The 23032-nt window shown below is 46.0% G+C and overlaps 1 protein-coding gene across 1 annotated transcript in view; it reads right to left on the bottom strand.

Annotated features, from left to right (window-relative positions):
* The window catches only part of LOC311365277 (zinc finger protein 385D-like), a gene marked incomplete at both ends in the record, with an annotated part of 13577 nt that extends 6327 nt beyond the window's left edge, over positions 1–7250 (bottom strand). Inside the window, 4 exons of the mRNA XM_084484798.1 lie at positions 1900–2190; positions 5823–5952; positions 6623–6694; positions 7242–7250. Coding sequence (XP_084340924.1) covers positions 1900–2190; positions 5823–5952; positions 6623–6694; positions 7242–7250 — 502 coding nt within the window. The remainder of the gene's footprint in view (positions 1–1899; positions 2191–5822; positions 5953–6622; positions 6695–7241) is intronic.
* Positions 7251–23032: the final 15782 nt, after the last annotated feature.

Genomic DNA, 23032 nt, shown 5'->3' with positions numbered 1-23032 from the left:
TTATATTTGACTAAACATTAACGTAAAGTAACAGTAGCATCATTATTATTATTATTATTATATGAGAATAGCTGTACAGTGTTTGTTGTGGATTCTATTACACTGAGTATCGACCCCTGAGCTCAATCATATGTTGGTAAATGTAAATCTGTTTGTAATCTGTTTGTAATTAGCTCATACACAATTAAAAAACGTGTTTGCCTTTGCTTTCTGTAAAACACCAAAAGAACCATTAATAGTAAAGGCGTCATTGCACCATTTTTTCATTAATTTTGCATTGGTTCAATAGTAGCAATGAACGCCCTGTGAGTCGGTTCTGGTGGAAAGAATACTGAGGTGCTTTCACTCTGGTTCACTCTGTTCTAGTGGAGGAGGTGCTCCTGGTTCACTCTGTTCTAGAGGAGGAGGAGGTGCTCCTGGTTCACTCTGTTCTAGTGGAGGAGGTGCTCCTGGTTCACTCTGTTCTAGTGGAGGAGGAGGTGCTCCTGGTTCACTCTGTTCTAGTGGAGGAGGTGCTCCTGGTTCACTCTGTTCTAGTGTGGAGGAGTGTGGTGTGTGTGGTGGAGGAGGTGGGCGGGAGGAACCACTGAGCTCCTCGGGGGTTTCTGGTCGGTTGAATACAGAAAGAAGAGCCGCCTCTGGGCACGGCGGCTGCCGTGCCCAGAGGCGGCTCTTCTTTCTGTATTCAACCGCCGCGCTCGGCCCGCCGTGGCCCGCCGTGGCCCGCCGTGGCCCGCCGTGGCCCGCCGTGGCCGGCCCGCCGTGGCCCGCCGTGGCCGGCCCGCCGTGGCCCGCCGTGGCCCGCCGTGGCCGGCCCGCCGTGGCCCGCCGTGGCCCGCCGTGGCCCCGCCGTGGCCGGCCCGCCATGGCCGGGCCGCGTTAATGTTGAAGTAGTGCTAATGTCTGATCCAACCATTTCTTCCTCAACTCCTCTTTCTTGGTCAAGAGATGCAGCGTTGATTTGTTGTCGCCACAAACAGCACAGGCACAAACTCAATACCGTCTCCCCGTGGGCCGTCGCACGCCACGGTGGGCGAGGCCGTGAACACTAACCCACCAACTGACGGCAGTCGGTCAGGCTTTTCTGATTCCATCCTTTATGCTTTCATTTTCTAATGCAGGCGATCGAGGTAGAAGAACGTTTTCACGTTCAGCGTGCATTGTGAAACTCAGAGTGACCTATCGTACTGAAATTGTTTTTTGCAGAAATAAACAGTGTGAGAATAATGAGGGGTACTTCTAACATACAGGCATGTCACCCTATTCTCACCGTCCTATGAGACTACCCTAAAGTACCCTAAAGTACCCTACAGCTCAGTACCCTACAGCTCAGTACCCTACAGCTCAGTACAGCTCAGTACCCTACAGTACCCTACAGCTCAGTACCCTACAGCTCAGTACCCTACAGCTCAGTACCCTACAGCTCAGTACAGCTCAGTACAGCTCAGTACCCTACAGCTCAGTACAGCTCAGTACCCTACAGCTCAGTACCCTACAGCTCAGTACCCTACAGCTCAGTACCCTACAGCTCAGTACAGCTCAGTACCCTACAGCTCAGTACAGCTCAGTACCCTACAGCTCAGTACAGCTCAGTACCCTACAGCTCAGTTCGGTACAGCTCAGTACAGCTCAGTACCCTACAGCTCAGTAGCCTACAGTACCCTACAGCTCAGTACCCTACAGCTCAGTACAGCTCAGTACCCTACAGCTCAGTAGCCTACAGTACCCTACAGCTCAGTACCCTACAGCTCAGTACCCTACAGTACCCTACAGCTCAGTACCCTACAGTACCCTACAGCTCAGTACCCTACAGTACCCTACAGCTCAGTAGCCTACAGTACCCTACAGCTCAGTACCCTACAGCTTGGTACCCTACAGCTCAGTAGCCCCTCTCCTTACCGCTGTTGTGGGCGTGCAGCTGGGAGGCGGAGTTCACGGCCACCTTGCAGAGGGAGCAGTAGAGGAGGCGCATGGCCTTGTCCTCCTCACTCTCTGTCTCCTCCGCCGCCGCCGTCATCTCCTCCGCGGCCGCCGCCCCCCCCTCCCCCGGAGCCGTCGACCCCCCTCCGTCCCCGAGCGCCGTCTCTGGCGTGGCGAGGGAGGGCTTAGGCCCCTCCCTCTTCAGGGTGTCCACGCCGGTGCCACCCAGAGACTCCGCCTCCTCCGAGGTGGAGGGCGCAGCAGCCAGATCTAAAGGCACGAGATAATAGACATGAAGAGATGGTGAAGGGAGGAGGGAGTGAGGTGGTGCTGGAGTGTGCGTGTGACTGTTTGTGCGTGTGTGCGTGTGTGCGTGTGTGCGTTTGACTGTTTGTGCGTGTGTGCGTGTGTGTGTGTGTGTGCGTGTGTGTGCGTGTGCGTGTGTGCGTGTGTGCGTGTGTGCGTGTGTGCGGGTGTGCGTGTGTCTGGGCTCAAGAGAGACCAGTGCTGGGAGGGATACGTAGAGAGAGACAAACATTAGTCCAGTGTTGTTAACGGAGAAGGAAGAGAGAGGAAGCGAGCAAGAGAGAGAATCAGAGAGAGAGAGGGGAGAGCGAGAGAGACAGAAAGATGGAGGTAAAAAAGAGAGGGAATAGAGAGCGAGTGTAAGGGTGAGACTTCACTGGACTCATAAGTGAGAGAGGAAGATAAAGAGTCTCTGCCAAAGGCAATTATGAGCCCCATCAACCTCCCTATTATTTGTAATGATCATGGATTTCCCCGGCGACGTGCTTCATCAACACTCAATACGTCTCCATTATCTATTGGGAGTTTGCCCGCTGGATGTAGATGTTCACTGCGCAATCATTTCAACCATTACTGATGACGCTCTCTCTCTGAGTGTTTTTACACTGACAATTTTTTTTTTCTTTATTTCTTTTTCCCGGCGTGGTCCGTGCGTTTACACTGACCGGGGTAATAAACCGATCTCTCACCCCAATCGACCCTCTCGTACCCCCACACATATTGGCGGTTTCATTTTGATGCGATTAGACGCGCCGCGGTTCCAGGGGCGGGACTTGGGTAGAAGTGTTGCTGCTGTTAGGTTATGGAAGAATGGTGTAGCTTTATATTTCATTGTCCTTACTTTAGTTCTGTTATGTTTGGGTCTGGGTTCCATGTGAGTTATATGGGAGGGTTACTCAATGGCGGGTGTGTGCATGTATATGCTGCCATATGAGTGGTCTGTGGCTATTAAAGGATTAGGGGATGCCATGGACCCCGGGGGGGCGCATGTCGTCACGAGAGCGCCACCAGCGACGCCACGGACGCCGTTTGACACCTCCGGTGACCGGGTAACACCTCAGGTAACCCTAGCAACCCGCTACTTAGTTACTATGCAACAAACAGCTGGAATAAACTCCCTGAGGATTTAAGACTTGCCCCAACTCTGACACCTTTTAAAACAAGACTGAAGACTTTTATGTTTGCTTTAGATTTCTGCTAAATCTTAAATCTACAATGCTTCTATTTTTTATTTTATTACTAACTTTGCCTTTATTTTCTCACTTTCTAAAATGCATTTTTTTTTTTACTTTTCCTTTCTAAAATGTTTTTTTTTTTAACTTTGTTTATTTTTTAAGTTGCTTTAAGTTGTTTATTTTTTTAACTGTGTTGTTTTATTTTACTTTTTTACTTTTACTTTTTACTTATCTATTATTTTCTTTTATTGTATGACAATGTTTATATGTGAAGCACTTTGAGTCTGCCTTGTGTATGAAAAGTGCGTTATAAAGTGCTATATTGCCTTGCCTTACACCCCAACCCAGTTATTACCGCTTTCTGTTAATGGGATGACCTTAATCAGAACCTGAACTAACCAACTCCCAGAGGACCGCTCAGGGAGAGCAGGCCGCGCTGGCCCCAGGAGTTCTGCAACAGCCCATGAATAAGAGAACCCCCCCCCAGGAGAACACAGCTCACTTAGAGAACCCCCCCCAGGAGAACACAGCTCACTTAGAGAACCCCCCCCATGAGAACACAGCTCACTTAGAGAACCCCCCCCATGAGAACACAGCTCACTTAGAGAACCCCCCCCAGGAGAACACAGCTCACTTAGAGAACCCCCCCCAGGAGAACACAGCTCACTTAGAGAACCCCCCCCAGGAGAACACAGCTCACTTAGAGAACCCCCCCCAGGAGAACACAGCTCACTTAGAGAACCCCCCCCAGGAGAACACAGCTCACTTAGAGAACCCCCCCCATGAGAACACAGCTCACTTAGAGAACCCCCCCCATGAGAACACAGCTCACTTAGAGAACCCCCCCCAGGAGAACACAGCTCACTTAGAGAACCCCCCCCAGGAGAACACAGCTCACTTAGAGAACCCCCCCCAGGAGAACACAGCTCACTTAGAGAACCCCCCCCATGAGAACACAGCTCACTGTGGAACCCAGAGCCCACAGCTCAGGCTCCTGTACTCTCGCTCGCTGCTCTCTCTCACCTCTCTTACGTAACACTCAAGGTTAGAACTACGCTGAGGTGTTAAGTCCGTAACACTGCGCTGTCTCTACACAACGCATCGACATGAGCAGTTCTAACTGGAGAGACGGCGAAATCCGCAAGGCTTTTGTCAGGATAAAAAACAAATGGCCAGCAAAAGAAAGAACATGTTGGCGTTCATGAAACTTGTAAACAGTTAATTGTGTTTGTAGCCTACACTCAGATGTACACTCATTCTTGCACGCGAGGTTGACTCTCCGTGCGTAGCCCCGCCTCCTCCTCCGCCGAGAGCCGGCTCCGTGACGACGGGGGACTTCACCTCAGCCTCACACAGCCAATGAAACGACAGGTCGTGCCAAGCCGCGACCGTACCGGCCAGTGAAAAAATGTGTCTCTCTCGCTCTCGCTCTCTCTCTCTCTCTCTCTCTCTCTCTCTCTCTCTCTCTCTCTCTCTCTCTCTCTCTCTCTCTCTCTCTCTCACTCCCTCTGTCTCTCTCTCTCTCTCTCTCTCGTAATCTGAAGAGCTGCCTTGTTTAGTGACTAAGACCTGAAAAGAGTCTCTCCTTCATTGTGTGTGTGTGTGTGTGTGTGTGTGTGTGTGTGTGTGTGTGTGTGCGTGTGTGTGTGTGTGTGTGTGTGTGTGTGTGTGTGTGTGTGTGTGTGTGTGTGTGTGTGTGTGTGTGTGTGTGTGTGTGTGTGTGTGTGTGTGTGTGTGTGTGTGTGTGTGTGTGTGTGTGTGTGCGTGTCTCTAATAATATATATCTTCTGCTGTCTTTGGCAAATAGACCAAAGTACAGCGGGTACAATTCATCATGGCTTTGCGTCTGTCATAGGAAATTTACTCCCACATGCATGGAGAAAAAAAAAAACGACATAGGCACACACGCACATATGTGGATTGTGTGCGTACACAAACACACACAAACACACACAAACACACACCACACACACCAAGGCTTCAAAGAGGTTGACAAATGCTCGCAGACACTCTCCCACACATCTGTAGGCCTTGTTCTAGAGATGGCTTTAAACACACACACACACACACACACACACACACACACTTACTGTACAGATCTCTATAAATGCAAACAGACACATGCACACACACGTTGCTCGTGGTGTGTTCTGTACTTGTGATGTGGTGAGCGGTGGCTACAGGACACAGAGAGAGAGCCCTGCAGGCGACACACGTTAAAGTCAGAGAGCTGAGACCAAGAAGACAACTCAACTCACAGACCCTCCCTCACGGGGTTCAACGCATGCAGCAGTTTTGTTTCGTTTGAGTCACTTTGAAATCACACATGCATGCACACACACTGACATACACACACACACACATATGCATTCACTTGCATGCATTTAGACACACACACACACACACACACACACACAGTACCTAACAGCTGTGAGCTGCAGGGCTCTGTGTGGGGGGGGTCAGGGGTCCAGGTCTTCTTGGGGTCCATGGAGTCCAGAGCCCTCAGCCTCTTGGCGTGCTTGGTGCCGCGGTAATGGGACGAGGCCTGCATCTGCACACACACGTCAACAAAGTGTGTTCCACACATACACGCATCTGCACACACATCAACAGAGTGTGGTCCAAACCCCGTCCCCGTAGGGTGACCTCAGAGTTCATTTACAGCCCGAGACTTTTAGAAAGCAAAACTTTTAGAAAAAAGGGACATTGTCGATACATAGAAAGAGTTGTGACCCAGACTAAAGTTTACTTTAGAAAGCAAAACTTTTAAAAAGGGACATTGTCGATACATAGAAAGAGTTGTGACCCAGACTAAAGTTTACTTTAGAAAGCAAAACTTTTAGACTAAACAAATACATTTGATTCTCCAAACAAACAGAAAAGAAGTATTCACTCAGCAGGAGTACGGGCTTGGATTTGTCCAGAGACAGTTCTGCCAGGATGTAGTAAAAGTGGTAAATAGAAGTCAGATAAGATGTGTTTCCGACAGCTACCGGCATCCACATATTCTTTCGGGAGGTTTATTGCAGCACCATTTCACACACGAGTCACAACATATGTGCACAAAAATAACAATAATTAAACGGCGACATTCAAATTCACAACATACAGTTAGTATGTCGCTCAGGGCCAAATGAAATGACTGTTCTCTGAACTGACTTATCAAACAAGTAAAACAGCCTCAGTGCCCGTAGAATCGGTCCATGTTCCAGCCCACCCACCTCAGAGTTGAACTTGAGTCTGCAGACGCCGCAGGAACTGTGAGTCCTCTTCAGGGTGAGGGTGTACCCGGTCTGGAACCCGAGGGCAGCCCGTCAGGAGAAGGGGAAGGTAACGCAACAAGAACAGCACACAGGTGATCAGTACTTTGACCGCCCCCGCCTGCTGGAGAAGGCTTTGAGCACCGATCGTGTGTCAGAGGACCGGATGAGATCGTTGGATCTCATCCTGATTGGAATCATGCGTTCCCAAGTCTCTGATGTTTGTCTCTGCCCTGTGAGATTACAGCGCAAACAAAAGGACACACACAAGGATACACCAAAGCACACAAGGATACACTAAAGCACACAAGTAGACACTAAAGCTGATTCTACATTCTGAAAAAAATGAAACAAAAGTCTTTGCAGCTTTCGCCCCGTCCCTGTCCCTCTCTGTCCATGAGTAACTTTAACTTTAACTTTGAGTGCCTTGAGGTCATTCTTTATAAGCACAATATGGTTTACTTCAACTCTCATTGATCTTCACTGTGCTGGCTGACAGCCAAATGATCTGATTACATTGTGAAGCTGCTTGCGAATATGATTTACTGAAAAACACAATACTAATACTTATATAGCTTACATGTCCCATGATAGGAAACAAACCAAACAATGGAAGATTAGGATCCAAACCATAGCACAGTGCCCGGCTGAATACATCGATTTGTGCCCGCCTGTTGTCTGATCTCTGCTTCCAGATGCAATGAGTCAGTATGTAAGTCTAAGCTACATGTAAATTAGATTCACCATGAACAGTATTACAGCATAAATAGAGAGAGAGTGTGTGCGTGTGCGTGTGTGTGTGTGTGTGTGTGTGTGTGTGTTGTGGCAACCCGCCTCGGGGAGTGAACCCGCCTTGGTCAAAACAGCACGCAGTTGGGTTGGGTGTTCAGCCACAACAGCTCGTTTAATTAAACAATAAGACTCTTTTACAAAAAGAACTAAAAGATGATTGCGTGGCGCAGCCACAACGGCTGGACTCTCCGTCCACCTCAGCCACCAGAGAGCCCCCAATGAACGTGGAAGCCAGCCTTTTAAGCAGGCTTCCTCAGGTGCTCTGCATTACGTTGATTGGGACCGGGCCGGGTTGCCACAGTGTGTGTGTGTGTGTGTGTGTGTGTGTGTGTGTGTGTGTGTGTGTGTGTGTGTGTGTGTGTGTGTGTGTGTGTGTGTGTGTGTGTGTGTGTGTGTGTGTGTGTGCGTGCGTCCGATGGGTCTAAGGCTGAATCTCAATACCGCCCTTAACCGAAAATCTCAACCCTACCCCTCGCTGTAGGGTGTTTCATTAGTCCTTATATTGAGGGCTAAGGGGTAAGGGGTGGGGCTAAGATCCCCTTAAGGTTGAGATTCTCGATGGGCACACCAGCAGTTGGGGCTTGCTCCCACAATACCTTGCGAGAAAATGGAAAATCAAGAAAAATCCCAGGCAAGATGGCGAAAAGATGCGACAGGATCGAAAACCACAAATGTGAGTGTTTTCTATGTTAATAATCATTAAATAAATGATGACGACCACCGCATCATCATTATGCCGTTTCTATGTTGTATAGACATTTTCTTTACAACAAGAACAACCACCAAACGCTGGCGGCGGCGCGGCAGCCCCGACCCGCCGCGGGGCCGACAGTGACAGTACTGGACATATCTCCACGTCCCATCTCCCCCCTTTGATATCGTTATCATCATTCTGTTTAATGTAGTGTAACATTTTCGTTATAACATGGATAGCAAACATAACCACAAAATCGCTAATAGCCGCTAATCACTAGTTAGCATGTTCGCTAACTATAACCAGTGACGACGCCACTGTTGACAGTCAGCTGGTGACTAGTGTAGGCCACTGTTGACAGTCAGCTGGTGACCAGTGTAGGCCACTGTTGACAGTCAGCTGGTGACTAGTGTAGGCCACTGTTGACAGTCAGCTGGTGACTAGTGTAGGCCACTGTTGACAGTCAGCTGGTGACCAGTGTAGGCCACTGTTGACAGTCAGCTGGTGACTAGTGTAGGCCACTGTTGACAGTCAGCTGGTGACTAGTGTAGGCCACTGTTGACAGTCAGCTGGTGACTAGTGTAGGCCACTGTTGCGGTGTGCGAGGAGGTGGAATAAGTTTTCAACAGAGTAGAGAGCAAACAAAAGCAGCTCGTCTCGGTATGCAGTATCTGTTACGGCCCGGCTCTCACAGGGAAAGGGGAGCAGCATAGCACCAGATGAAGTCCAATGAAAGGTATTTATGTATATTGACATTTAAAAGACTAGACCTGGAATATCATCTAATATATACAACCCCACCTTTCAGACACATTTCCATTTTTTTTTTAACAATAACAATATCAAAAGATCGACCAAATCTCCAACAGATGTACAACCATAACTGATGCCTTCATCAGCCTTTGTGGCCCTCCCCCTCCTCTCCTCTTCCCCCCTCCTCCAGTGGACTCTCTCTCTCTCTCTCACTCTCTCCCCGTCACTCACACACACACCGTCAGGCATCCTGTGTCACCCTCACAACTTCCAATCGCACATTCCAGCACGCCGAGATTGTCCATCTGGTCCTCTCTGAACTCACAGCCAGCCTCCATTCCTCTCTCCCTCCTTCTCCGTCCATCTTGCTCCCCCTCTCCCTCTCTCTACCCCTTCCCTCTACTGACGGATCAAAGTCACCTCCAAACAACCTCTCCCCCCTCACCCCCCTCCCTCCATGACCAACTGTCTGATCTATCTCTCCTTCCCTGGCTGGGAGCCGATACCCCCTGTGAGGTCAAAGGGCCCTATAAGAGCAAATATGAAATAATAATTGATTTATAATAAATATTTAGTTAGAAATTATAAAAAACTGCTAACATTAATTTAATGTTAATTCATAATGTGTAAAACTGTTAAAATGCATAATTTAGAGATGTAAAAAGGATAAATAAGTAATATGCTGTTTTCTGAATTTTACGTTATGACTTCACTGTGTGGGTATTACGGTAACGGATGTAACGTAATTCAGTTTGGAGTCTGACGTTGATGGACACAGTTTTTTGCCTGTGCGTTAGAGGTACGTAAGACCGTGGATTTAGATTTGTAACTTTTTTAAGTAAACCTTTTAAAACGAAGAAAGGTTGTTGGAGGTTGGGCATGGGGCCAGCTACTCTAAAGCCTTCAGCTACGGGAACATCGACGAAAATCAGAAAATCCTCAATCCTTGGGAAGGAAGCCTCTGCAGTGACCCAAGCTAAAGAGACTATGATGACGTGCATGGAAAACCATAAGGAGGCTGTACGTCTGAAGCTGCTTCTGACCTCCAGGCAGCCCACCACCACAGCGACATGGAATGGGAGGACCATGTACGCTGGTGGAAAGGCAGCAGTGATAGCGGAGGAGACGAGGAGGTACGGGATATCCCTCCTCGGTCCGGGAGAAACCAGGTGGCTCCAGTCAGGGCAGGTCAAGCTTAGACCACACTCTACTCAGGACCTCCAGACGACTCACAGAGGGAGCAGCGGTCATGCTGTCCAAAGCAGCACGGAGGGCCCTTATCAGCTGGGAACCCATCAACTCACGGAACATCACAGCCAAATTCCAAACTACCCACAAGAAAATAAACCTCCAAGTGCTCCAATGCTACCCCCAACGACACTGATGATGAAAGCAAGGACAATTCTACAACCAACTATATACCATTCTCCAGGCCAGGAAAGGGAAGGACGTCCCTTGGGAGACATGAATGCAAAGACAGGGGGAAATAACAACGGGTTTGAGACAGAAAGGGGAAAAGAAGGACTAGGGACTATTGAATGAGAATGGAGAGAGGTTGGCAGCAGCTTGTGCAGACAACTACCTGGTCATTGGTGAGTCAGTATTCCAACACAAGAACATCCATAAAGCCACCTGGGTGTCTGCTGACCACACCATAGAAAATCAGATAGACCATGTCTGCATGAGCCAGAAGTTTAGACACTCTCTGCTGGATGTCAGAAGAGGAGTAGACGCAGGATCTGACACACAGCAATTTCAGGATATAGGAATCAGAACTCTACAAAGAACTCTACAAAGTGGCACTACACGACTGGTACCAGGCTCTAGAAATAGAAACCCCAAGCAAAGTGGAGGAGATATGGAAAGGTCTGAAAACCATGTGGAAAGACACATGCGAAGAAGTAGTAGGGAGAAGGAAGACAGACAGCATGAGATGTCATGAGATGTCAAGTCCTTCATGAAGGATGTACTGTATGTACTGTACTGTATATGTACTGTAGATGTACTGTATATCGGAGGCATTTGAGGTCCTGACTGGTGTGCGGCAAGGGTGCCTTCTCCCACCATTCCTTTTCCTCCTCTGCATAGACTGGGTGATGAAAGAAACAACCAACAATAGACAAACTGGGAGCATACAGTGGAACTTGACCGAGCAGCTAGAAGATCTATATTTCTCTGATGATCTGGCACTACTGGCTCACACACATCAACAGATGCAAGAAAAATCAGGAAAACTGGAGGAAACTGCTGCTCTGCTCGGAGTCAAAATAAACTCATCAAAAACTAAAGTAATGCGTATCAACAGCAAGAACAACGCATCCATAATCATGGAGCAAAACTCACTAGAGAATGTAAACAGCTTCACATGCCTTGATAGAATAATTTCAGTGGAAGTGGGCAAGGAGCCAGGATCGGCAAAGGCAAGGAAAACATTCAACATCCTAAACAATATCTGGAAGGCAAAAAACCAAGGTCACTCAAGACCAAACTGCAAATCTTCAACTCAAACGTAAAGACCACTCTACACTATGGCTCAGAATCCTGGAGAATTACCACCACCATACGCAATAAGCTGCAGACCTTTACCAAACGGTGCCTCAGACGCCAACTGGGAATATACTGGCCCAACACCATCTCTAATGCCGACCTGTTGTGACCCACCAAACAAGACCCAATGTATCACTAAACAGGCGCTGACGTGGAACCCACAGGGCAGGAGAAAGAGAGGCAGACCGAGAACTACCCGGAAAAGAACCACAGAACAGGAGATGAGGAAAGAAGGGCTGTCGTGACAACATCTGGACGGGAGGGCCAAAGATTGGAGAGGATGGAAGAGCTGCGTCGATGGCCTATATTCCTATGGTAATTACAAGGCATAAATAAAATAAAATAAATGATGAACAGATTGATCGACTACTATTCGGACTGGCATAAGCTAAAAAGCTCAGTGGTGTGGATTCTAAAGCTGAAGGAAACATTGTGCCAACTGAAAGATGAAAGAAAGGAGTTCTCGAGAAAAGAGATCATATTAATCCAGTTCAGCCAAAGACATCAGTACGGAGAAGAAATTAAAGCTCTGTAAAAGGGAAAACAAGTCACTCGAAACAGTCAGATGATCAAACTGGATCTGATTCTGCAAGATGGCACATTGAGAGTCAGCGGAAGATTCAACAAGTCGGCCACGCCAGAGAATGTCAAGCACCCAGCAATACTCTCTAAGCACTGTAGAGTCGCCACAGTGATCTTGAGAGACATACACAAAAGAACAGGACACTGCGGACGCAGTTACGTCACGGCACAACTATGGTGCAAGTATTGGGTCCCACAAGCCAATTCTGCTATCAGAAAAAGAATCAACAGGTGTGCAGTGTGTCGCAGGATCAGTGGAAGAGTCGGAGAGCAAAAGATGGCAAACCTGTCTGAACACCTCTTCTTCCCTGACAAACCTCCCTTTACGTACACCGGTGTTGATTTTTTCGGGGCGTTCAATGTTAAGCGGGGCTGGAGTACGGTCAAGAGATATGGCGTACTGTTCACCAGCCTTACCCTTAGAGCCGCGCACATTGAAGTTGCAGATAGCCTCGATACAGACTCATAAATGTGATTCGTTGTTTTGTGTCTAGAAGAGGTGAAGTCCTATCATGCACGACAACGGCACAAACTTTGTTGGTGCTGAAAGGGAGATGAGGGAAACAATTAAACTCCATGGTCACGAATATCAGCACCTATAATAACAAGCTCTAATACCCGCACATAGCCACAAGGGGTTAGGACAGAGCACCTATAATAACAAGCTGTAATACCCGCACATAGCCACAAGGGGGTAGGCGAGCAGGAGGCGGGCGCTCAGCGTCATGATAGAGGCCAGGCCTGCCAAGTGTCTAGGTAGAGAGCAGATCAGAACGCTCCAGGCAGCGCATCGACTAGATGCCCAGCTAAGTGTATCTCCACGAGTGCCTTTACAATTCCCCTCCTTTTGCTTCGTAGATGTCATACCAAACCTTTACCAAATAAAGTGAGTTAAAAGCGATCCTGATTCGGCGACCTTTTCTGAAAGAACGCGACAGTCATGACACAATCTAAAGAGTCTTACAACCAAAAGGAATACATGGAGGCTAGCAGGATCAGATTCATGATAGCTGCTACATATGATGTGCTCCCATCTCCCCAGAACTTAAATCAGTGGTTTGGTGAGGATGAGACAGGCACACTATGTTCCTGTGTGTGCAGCCTGCGCCATATCCTATCAGGATATGGCGGTATACGTAGCGTCACAACCAGGTATTGAAATGTTTGGCAGAGGCTGTTGATGATAAACGGAGAGAAGCTAATTCAGCAGCAGCTAGTAAAGAGGGTAAGCAAATTAACTTTGTGTGTCAGGGGGAAAAGGCTAGACCATTTAGAGGCAGGCACAGAGCCGGGCAGCTAAGTAATGGAGGAGCCTGGGAAATGAAGGCGGATCTTATTCAGCAGGTTGTTGTTCCTCCGCACATTGTTAGCACTCGGCTAAGACCGGATATGCTATTGTGTTCGGTCTTGGTGAAGATAGTTTATTTCATTGAACTTACAGTTCCTTGGGAAGACAGAGTTGAAGAAGCCAATGAGCTTAAGAAAGCAAAGTATGCTGAAATGGCTGGAGAGGCAGCACAGCGAGGCTGGAGTACGCGACTAAGGCCTATTGAAATCGGCGCGCGGGGGTTCGTGGCTAGATCTGCTACTAGCTTGCTGTCTGAACTGGGCATTTGTGGACGAAGTCTGAGGCAGGCGGTAAGTAACATGTCCTTGGCAGCAGAACGAGCAAGTGAATGGCTGTGGGTAAGGAGAAAACATACTTCCTGGGGTGCAAGCTAAGGTAAGCCACCTGACTAATGTACTAACGTGCATTAAATGTGGCAATGTGGTGGCAGCAGGATGCTGCAGGACTGCAGGATGCTGGTTTCATTGTTAAGCCCTCAGGAGGTGTCATGGGCCTAACTTAACGAAACATCTGTGAAAGCGGGTGCCCACTTGATAACCCCAGCAGTATGCAGCATGAAATGCTGCATACTGCGTACTGCTGTTAGTTGGGCCATTCGTCTTGTGTTTTTCACCTTTGGTTGGTAGCTTAGTGGCCAGCGTGCTTATAAGGTTGGTTTGGACAGGGGCTTCTGAATGTGTGTTTTCCTTGGATTTTGGCACAAGGGATTATAACATCTGATCCTGTCTATTAATGAAATAGTGGACAGTTCACCTCGAAACTCCTGGCTCATGGGGAGAGTGGTTGAAACCTTACCGGACTTCACGGAACGGTTCGAAGAGTGAAGATAAAGACCAAGACCAGTATCTTGGAAAGACCTGTTAACAAACTCTGCTTGTTAGAAGAAGCAGCGTCAGGAGAAAAGATTTGAGGAAAAAAAAGAATAATCACTAGAAACCATGCTGGGAAAAGGCAGGCAAAAGACGGGCACATTCGGCAATGTAAAAACATTTACTGTGTAGGTATTATATATATTATATATATATGGTAACGGATGTAACGTAATTCAGTTTGGAGTCTGACGTTGATGGAAGCCACACAGTTTTTTGACAGTGCGTAAGACCGTGGATTTTGATTTGTATTTTGTTTTGAACTTTTTGAAGTAAACCTTTTAAAACAAAGGAACGTTGTCTTTTGTACATTGATGGACATTGAGAAGAGAGTGCCACTACAGGCCCCTTTCCCCTCCTCATCGTCCTCATCTCCCCTTCCTCATTTCCTTCCTTTCTTCCTTCCAACCCAGTCATTCAGTCTACGGCCTCCTACACCCCCCCCGGTCTCTCTCTCATTCTCTCTCGTGTCTCATATTTGTTATTTCACCGTGACTCCTGGCCTATGTACCTGACCGTCTCTATATTTACCACACATTGATCCTCAGCCTCTCTGCTCACACAGCTTGTTGTGGAGTTGGAGTTATGCACACTGTATAGAAGTAAGTATATGATATATATACGATAACCTCAGACTGGATGGTGATGTGTCAACATAGAAACATAGACAACGTGACTTGGTGTCACATGGGGGAGGGGGAATAAAGGTGAAGGGAAGAGCACCCTGGGGAGGGCACCCATTTCGAACGCTATCCGTTAATAATAGCGTTTTTTCTGTCTTATGGATGGTATTGGCCTCTGTTGTTTAAAACAGACAAAGACAAACATCTTCTTTGTGTGCTAGGATGACCGAGGCCTAGATTAAGCCTTGACGTTAATTTGTCTGCACTGGCAGGCTGCATTACACCCAAAACTTCATTGCAGTGTCATCGCTCACCCCTTCATAAAGAGTTACTGTTGCACGACCCTATTGAATAATATTCTCCACATTCCTTTCGTCCTGCACTAATGAACAATTCCACCTGTCAGCACGTCACTCGACAGGAGACGCGCTCTGAATCTTCTCACAGTGTCTTCAGCTCTTTGGTCTGTGACAGCCTTTGTGTTGAGTGTGGATATCAGCACTTGGTTCACCAGTGCTGATATGTCATATGTGGAGAAGATCAAAAGAAATAGAAAGATTATTGGACGAATAACAATGTGTGCGGTTGTGCATGGTGTGTATGACATGTTTGAGTGTGTGGCTGTCTCATCTCTGTTTGTGTGTGGTCTTTGTGTTTACCTGTGATGTGTGCGCATGCAGACGCATGATTAGAATAAAGACTGAAGACTGAGGATGTGTGGGAGAGTGTCTACGAGCGTTTGTCAGCCGCTTTAGAAGCTTGGTGTGTGTGTGTGTGTGTGTGTGTGTGTGTGTGTGTGTGTGTGTGTGTGTGTGTGTGTGTAAGTGTGTGTGTGTGTGTGTGAGTGTGTGTGTGTGTGTGTGTGTGTGTGTGTGTGTCATTAGGGGTCCTACGGAATCTCCGTAGGAAACCTATTGTATTCGTTAGTATTATTATTATTAGGGGTCCTACGGAATCTCCGTAGGAAACCTATTGTATTCGTTAGTATTATTAGGGGTCCTACGGAATCCGTAGGAAACCTATTGTATTCGTTAGTATTATTATTATTATTATTATTATTATTATTATTATTTTTATCCTGACTTTTTGGCTCCAAAAGTTATAAAAATTGGCAGGCTTGTAGAACTCGTAAAGTTAGTAAAGGAATCAAAAGATGGTCCAGAATAACACATAGGTGGCGCTATAATAAGGCCTTGAAGTTCAGGACTTCAACAGGCTGCCATTACCACTAGGAAGGTGCAATTTGTATGAAACTTGGTATACATGCACCATTTCTCATGATGAACAACTTTCACATTGCAACCCATATGGTCAGACCATTGGGATATAGTGCAGTGACCACAACTTGACCAAACACTCACACATTAACTGCTTTTGTGGTGAAAGTGGGAAAAGCTCCAAACTTGGCACACATGTACCAGGTCACTGTGGGACTATAGGCTGATTAAATAATAGCAATAAGGCAAAAGACGGCAGAGATATGCATTTTAAAGTGAAATACATGCACATGTATACAGCTCTACAACACGTTTAAACAGCTCCAACATTGAATCCAAAACACGTAGGCTCAGCTGTTGAATGTGGCTATTAAGAGGAGATTCCATAGTATACCCATGCCAAATTTGAAGACTATATCTGAAAAAACAATCAAAAAACATTCGTTTGAAGTTCTCCCTTCTGAACCATGGCCTCACTACAATGCAGGATGGGCCTTAAAGGGGTACACACGTTATTTTGCAAACATCCGTTTGACAGTGGATTTTGACACAGTAGGCTTTAGTAACATGGTTGGTGATTGTTTTGATATGTTAACTGCCGGAAAACCAGTTTTTAAGGCATACCAATGCATATTACCATACCAACCAAGCTCACCATACCTCCACATAGGAAAGACTTATATTTCTCAAAATATACTCCAATCTGCCCTTGGCAGTCTACAGTCATACTGTCGGTCATACTGTCATATTGTCGTTCATACAGTCATACGGTCATACTGTCATACTTTTGTTCATACAGTCATACGGTCATACTGTCAGTTATACAGTCATACTGTTGGTCATACTGTCATACAGTCATACTGTCATACTGTCATACTGTCGTCATAGTATTGGTCGTACTGTCATACTGTCGGTAATACAGTTGGTCATACAGTCATACAGTTGGTCATACAGTCATACAGTTGGTCATACTGTCATACTGTCTGTCATACTGTCATGTGAGTGTCAAAATCTCTTCTCACTGTCTCTCCCCTCACATCATATTTAATGTGGTATTTGGACTTCCGGAGCACTAGGGGGCAGAAGGTTAACCCCGCCTTGGCCAGGGAAGTTCCCCTTATTATTGGTATGGCCCAATCAGTCCACCTGGGACTCATTGGCTTATATAAGGGGAGTCTCATTTTGTGGTAGGTGCTTGCTTGACAAGAGGCCAGTACTAGAGCACATGGTATATGTGGCGGCTAGGCTGATGGCTAGGCTGATGGCTAGGCTGATGGCTAGGCTGATGGCTAGGCTGATGGCTAGGCTGATGGCTAGGCTGATGGCTAGGCTGATGGCTAGGCTGGTGGCTAGGCTGGTGGCTAGGCTGGTGGCTGTTATACCGTAGGACCCCGTTATTGTTGCTGGCAACTATATTTATTATTATTATTATTATTTTTATTCTGACTTTTTGGCTCCAAAAGTTATAAAAATTGGCAGGCTTGTAGAACTCATAAAGTTAGTAAAGGAATCAAAAGATGGTCCAGAATAACACATAGGTGGCGCTATAACAAGGCCTTGAAGTTCAGGACTTCAACAGGCTGCCATTACCACTAGGAAGGTACAATTTGTATGAAACTTGGTATACATGCACCATTTCTCATGATGAACAACTTTCACATTGCAACCCATATGGTCAGACCATTGGGATATAGTGCAGTGACCACAACTTGACCAAACACCCACACATTAACTCCTTTGGTGCTGAAAGTGGGAAAAGCTCCAAACTTGGCACACAAGTACCAGGTCACTGTGGGACTATAGGGTGATCAAATAATAGCAATAAGGCAAAAGATGGCAGAGATATGTATTTTAAAGTGAAATACATGCATATGTATACAGCTCTACAACATGTTTAAACAGCTCCAACATTGCATCCAAAAGACCTAGGCCCAGCTGTTGAATGTGGCTATTAAGAGGAGATTCCATAGTATACCCATGCCAAATTTGAAGACTATATCTGAAAAAACAACCAAAAAACATTAGTTTGAAGTTCTCCCTTCTGAACCATGGCCTCTCTACAATGCAGGCTGGGCCTTAAAGGGGTACACACGTTATTTCGCAAACATCTGTTTGACAGTGGATTTTGACACAGTATGCTTTAGAAACATGGTTGGTGATTGTTTTGATATGTTAACTGCCGGAAAACCAGTTTTTAAGGCATACCAATGCATATTACCATACCAACCAAGCTCACCATACCTCCACATAGGAAAGACTTATATTTCTCAAAATATACTCCAATCTGCCCTTGGCAGTCTACAGTCATACTGTCGGTCATACCGTCATACCGTTGGTCATACTGTCTGTCATACTGTCATACTGTCTGTCATACAGTTGGTCATACTATTATACTGTCGGTCATACGGTCATGTGAGAATGTGAAAATCCCTTCTCACTGTCTCTCCCCTCACATCATATTTAATGTGGTATTTGGACTTCCGGAGCACTAGGGGGCAGAAGGTTAACCCCGCCTTGGCCAGGGAAGTTCCCCTTATTATTGGTATGGCCCAATCAGTCCACCTGGGACTTATTGGCTTATATAAGGGGAGTCTCATTTTGTGGTAGAGGGGGAAGGTGCTGGCTTGACAAGAGGCCAGTACTAGAGCACATGGTGTATGTGGCTGATGGCTAGGCTGATGGCTAGGCTGATGGCTAGGCTGATGGCTAGGCTGATGGCTAGGCTGATGGCTAGGCTGGTGGCTGTTATACAGTAGGACCCCGTTATTGTTGCTGGCAACTATATTTATTATTATTATTATTTTTATTCTGACTTTTTGGCTCCAAAAGTTATAAAAATTGGCAGGCTTGTAGAACTCATAAAGTTAGTAAAGGAATCAAAAGATGGTCCAGAATAACACATAGGTGGCGCTATAACAAGGCCTTGAAGTTCAGGACTTCAACAGGCTGCCATTACCACTAGGAAGGTACAATTTGTATGAAACTTGGTATACATGCACCATTTCTCATGATGAACAACTTTCACATTGCAACCCATATGGTCAGACCATTGGGATATAGTGCAGTGACCACAACTTGACCAAACACCCACACATTAACTCCTTTGGTGCTGAAAGTGGGAAAAGCTCCAAACTTGGCACACAAGTACCAGGTCACTGTGGGACTATAGGGTGATCAAATAATAGCAATAAGGCAAAAGATGGCAGAGATATGTATTTTAAAGTGAAATACATGCATATGTATACAGCTCTACAACATGTTTAAACAGCTCCAACATTGCATCCAAAAGACCTAGGCCCAGCTGTTGAATGTGGCTATTAAGAGGAGATTCCATAGTATACCCATGCCAAATTTGAAGACTATATCTGAAAAAACAACCAAAAAACATTAGTTTGAAGTTCTCCCTTCTGAACCATGGCCTCTCTACAATGCAGGCTGGGCCTTAAAGGGGTACACACGTTATTTCGCAAACATCTGTTTGACAGTGGATTTTGACACAGTATGCTTTAGAAACATGGTTGGTGATTGTTTTGATATGTTAACTGCCGGAAAACCAGTTTTTAAGGCATACCAATGCATATTACCATACCAACCAAGCTCACCATACCTCCACATAGGAAAGACTTATATTTCTCAAAATATACTCCAATCTGCCCTTGGCAGTCTACAGTCATACTGTCGGTCATACCGTCATACCGTTGGTCATACTGTCTGTCATACTGTCATACTGTCTGTCATACAGTTGGTCATACTATTATACTGTCGGTCATACGGTCATGTGAGAATGTGAAAATCCCTTCTCACTGTCTCTCCCCTCACATCATATTTAATGTGGTATTTGGACTTCCGGAGCACTAGGGGGCAGAAGGTTAACCCCGCCTTGGCCAGGGAAGTTCCCCTTATTATTGGTATGGCCCAATCAGTCCACCTGGGACTTATTGGCTTATATAAGGGGAGTCTCATTTTGTGGTAGAGGGGGAAGGTGCTGGCTTGACAAGAGGCCAGTACTAGAGCACATGGTGTATGTGGCTGATGGCTAGGCTGATGGCTAGGCTGATGGCTAGGCTGATGGCTAGGCTGATGGCTAGGCTGATGGCTAGGCTGATGGCTAGGCTGATGGCTAGGCTGGTGGCTGTTATACAGTAGGACCCCGTTATTGTTGCTGGCAACTATATTTATTATTATTATTATTATTATTATTATTTTTATCCTGACTTTTTGGCTCCAAAAGTTATAAAAATTGGCAGGCTCATAGAACTCGTAAAGTTAGTAAAGGAATCAAAAGATGGTCCAGAATAACACATAGGTGGCGCTATAATAAGGCCTTGAAGTTCAGGAATTCAACAGGCTGCCATTACCACTAGGAAGGTGCAATTTGTATGAAACTTGGTATACATGCACCATTTCTCATGGTGAACAACTTTCACATTGCAACCCATATGGTCAGACCATTGGGATATAGTGCAGTGACCACAACTTGACCAAACACTCACACATTAACTGCTTTTGTGGTGAAAGTGGGAAAAGCTCCAAACTTGGCACACATGTACCAGGTCACTGTGGGACTATAGGCTGATTAAATAATAGCAATAAGGCAAAAGATGGCAGAGATATGCATTTTAAAGTGAAATACATGCACATGTATACAGCTCTACAACACGTTTAAACAGCTCCAACATTGCATCCAAATCACCTAGGCCCAGCTGTTGAATGTGGCTATTAAGAGGAGATTCCATAGTATACCCATGCCAAATTTGAAGACTATATCTGAAAAAACAATCAAAAAACATTAGTTTGAAGTTCTCCCTTCTGAACCATGGCCTCAATACAATGCAGGATGGGCCTTAAAGGGGTACACACGTTATTTCGCAAACATCCGTTTGACAGTGGATTTTGACACCGTAGGCTTTAGTAACATGATTGTTTTGATATGTTAACTGCCGGAAAACCAGTTTTTAAGGCATACCAATGCATATTAACATACCAACCAAGCTCACCATACCTCCACATAGGAAAGACTTATATTTCTCAAAATATACTCCAACCTGCCCTTGGCAGTCTATGGTCATACTGTCGGTCATACTGTCATACTGTCATATTGTCGTTCATACAGTCATACGGTCATACTGTCATACTTTCGTTCATACAGTCATACGGTCATACTGTCATTCATACAGTCATACGGTCATACTGTCAGTTATACAATCATACTGTCTGTCATACTGTCTGTCATACTGTCGGTCATACAGTCATACTGTCATACTGTTGGTCATACTGTCATACTGTCGGTCATACGGTCATGTGAGAATGTGAAAATCCCTTCTCACTGTCTCTCCCCTCACATCATATTTAATGTGGTATTTGGACTTCCGGAGCACTAGGGGGCAGAAGGTTAACCCCCCCTTGGCCAGGGAAGTTCCCCTTATTATTGGTATGGCCCAATCAGTCCACCTGGGACTTATTGGCTTATATAAGGGGAGTCTCATTTTGTGGTAGAGGGGGAAGGTGCTGGCTTGACAAGAGGCCAGTACTAGAGCATATGGTATATGTGGCGGCTAGGCTGATGGCTAGGCTGATGGCTAGGCTGATGGCTAGGCTGATGGCTAGGCTGATGGCTAGGCTGATGGCTAGGCTGATGGCTAGGCTGATGGCTAGGCTGGTGGCTAGGCTGGTGGCTAGGCTGGTGGCTAGGCTGGTGGCTGTTATACCGTAGGACCCCGTTATTGTTGCTGGCAACTATATTTATTATTTTTATTCTGACTTTTTGGCTCCAAAAGTTATAAAAATTGGCAGGCTTGTAGAACTCATAAAGTTAGTAAAGGAATCAAAAGATGGTCCAGAATAACACATAGGTGGCGCTATAACAAGGCCTTGAAGTTCAGGACTTCAACAGGCTGCCATTACCACTAGGAAGGTACAATTTGTATGAAACTTGGTATACATGCACCATTTGTCATGATGAACAACTTTCACATTGCAACCCATATGGTCAGACCATTGGGATATAGTTCAGTGACCACAACTTGACCAAACACCCACACATTAACTCCTTTGGTGCTGAAAGTGAGAAAAGCTCCAAACTTGGCACACATGTACCAGGTCACTGTGGGACTATAGGGTGATCAAATAATAGCAATAAGGCAAAAGATGGCAGAGATATGTATTTTAAAGTGAAATACATGCATATGTATACAGCTCTACAACATGTTTAAACAGCTCCAACATTGCATCCAAAAGACCTAGGCCCAGCTTTTGAATGTGGCTATTAAGAGGAGATTCCATAGTATACCCATGCCAAATTTGAAGACTATATCTGAAAAAACAACCAAAAAACATTAGTTTGAAGTTATCCCTTCTGAACCATGGCCTCACTACAATGCAGGATGGGCCTTAAAGGGGTACACACGTTATTTTGCAAACATCCGTTTGACAGTGGATTTTGACACAGTAGGCTTTAGTAACATGGTTGGTGATTGTTTTGATATGTTAACTGCCGGAAAACCAGTTTTTAAGGCACCATACCTCCACACAGGAAAGACTTATATTTCTCAAAATATACTCCAATCTGCCCTTGGCAGTCTACGGTCATACTGTCGGTCATACTGTCAAACTGTCATATTGTCGTTCATACAGTCATACAGTCATACTGTCATACTTTTGTTCATACAGTCATACGGTCATACTGTCAGTTATACAGTCATACTGTTGGTCATACTGTCATACAGTCATACTGTCTGTCATACTGTCATACTGTCGGTCATAGTGTTGGTCGTACTGTCATACTGTCAGTCATATAGTTGGTCATACAGTCATACAGTTGGTCATACAGTCATACAGTTGGTCATACTGTCATACTGTCTGTCATACTGTCATGTGAGAATGTCAAAATCTCTTCTCACTGTCTCTCCCCTCACATCATATTTAATGTGGTATTTGGACTTCCGGA

The sequence above is a fragment of the Micromesistius poutassou genome, assembly GCF_964030765.1.
Source record: "Micromesistius poutassou genome assembly, chromosome: 20".
NCBI lineage: Eukaryota > Metazoa > Chordata > Actinopteri > Gadiformes > Gadidae > Micromesistius > Micromesistius poutassou.
The sequence above is the reverse complement of the archived record's forward strand: the minus strand, read 5'-3'. Positions and strand labels throughout refer to the sequence as shown.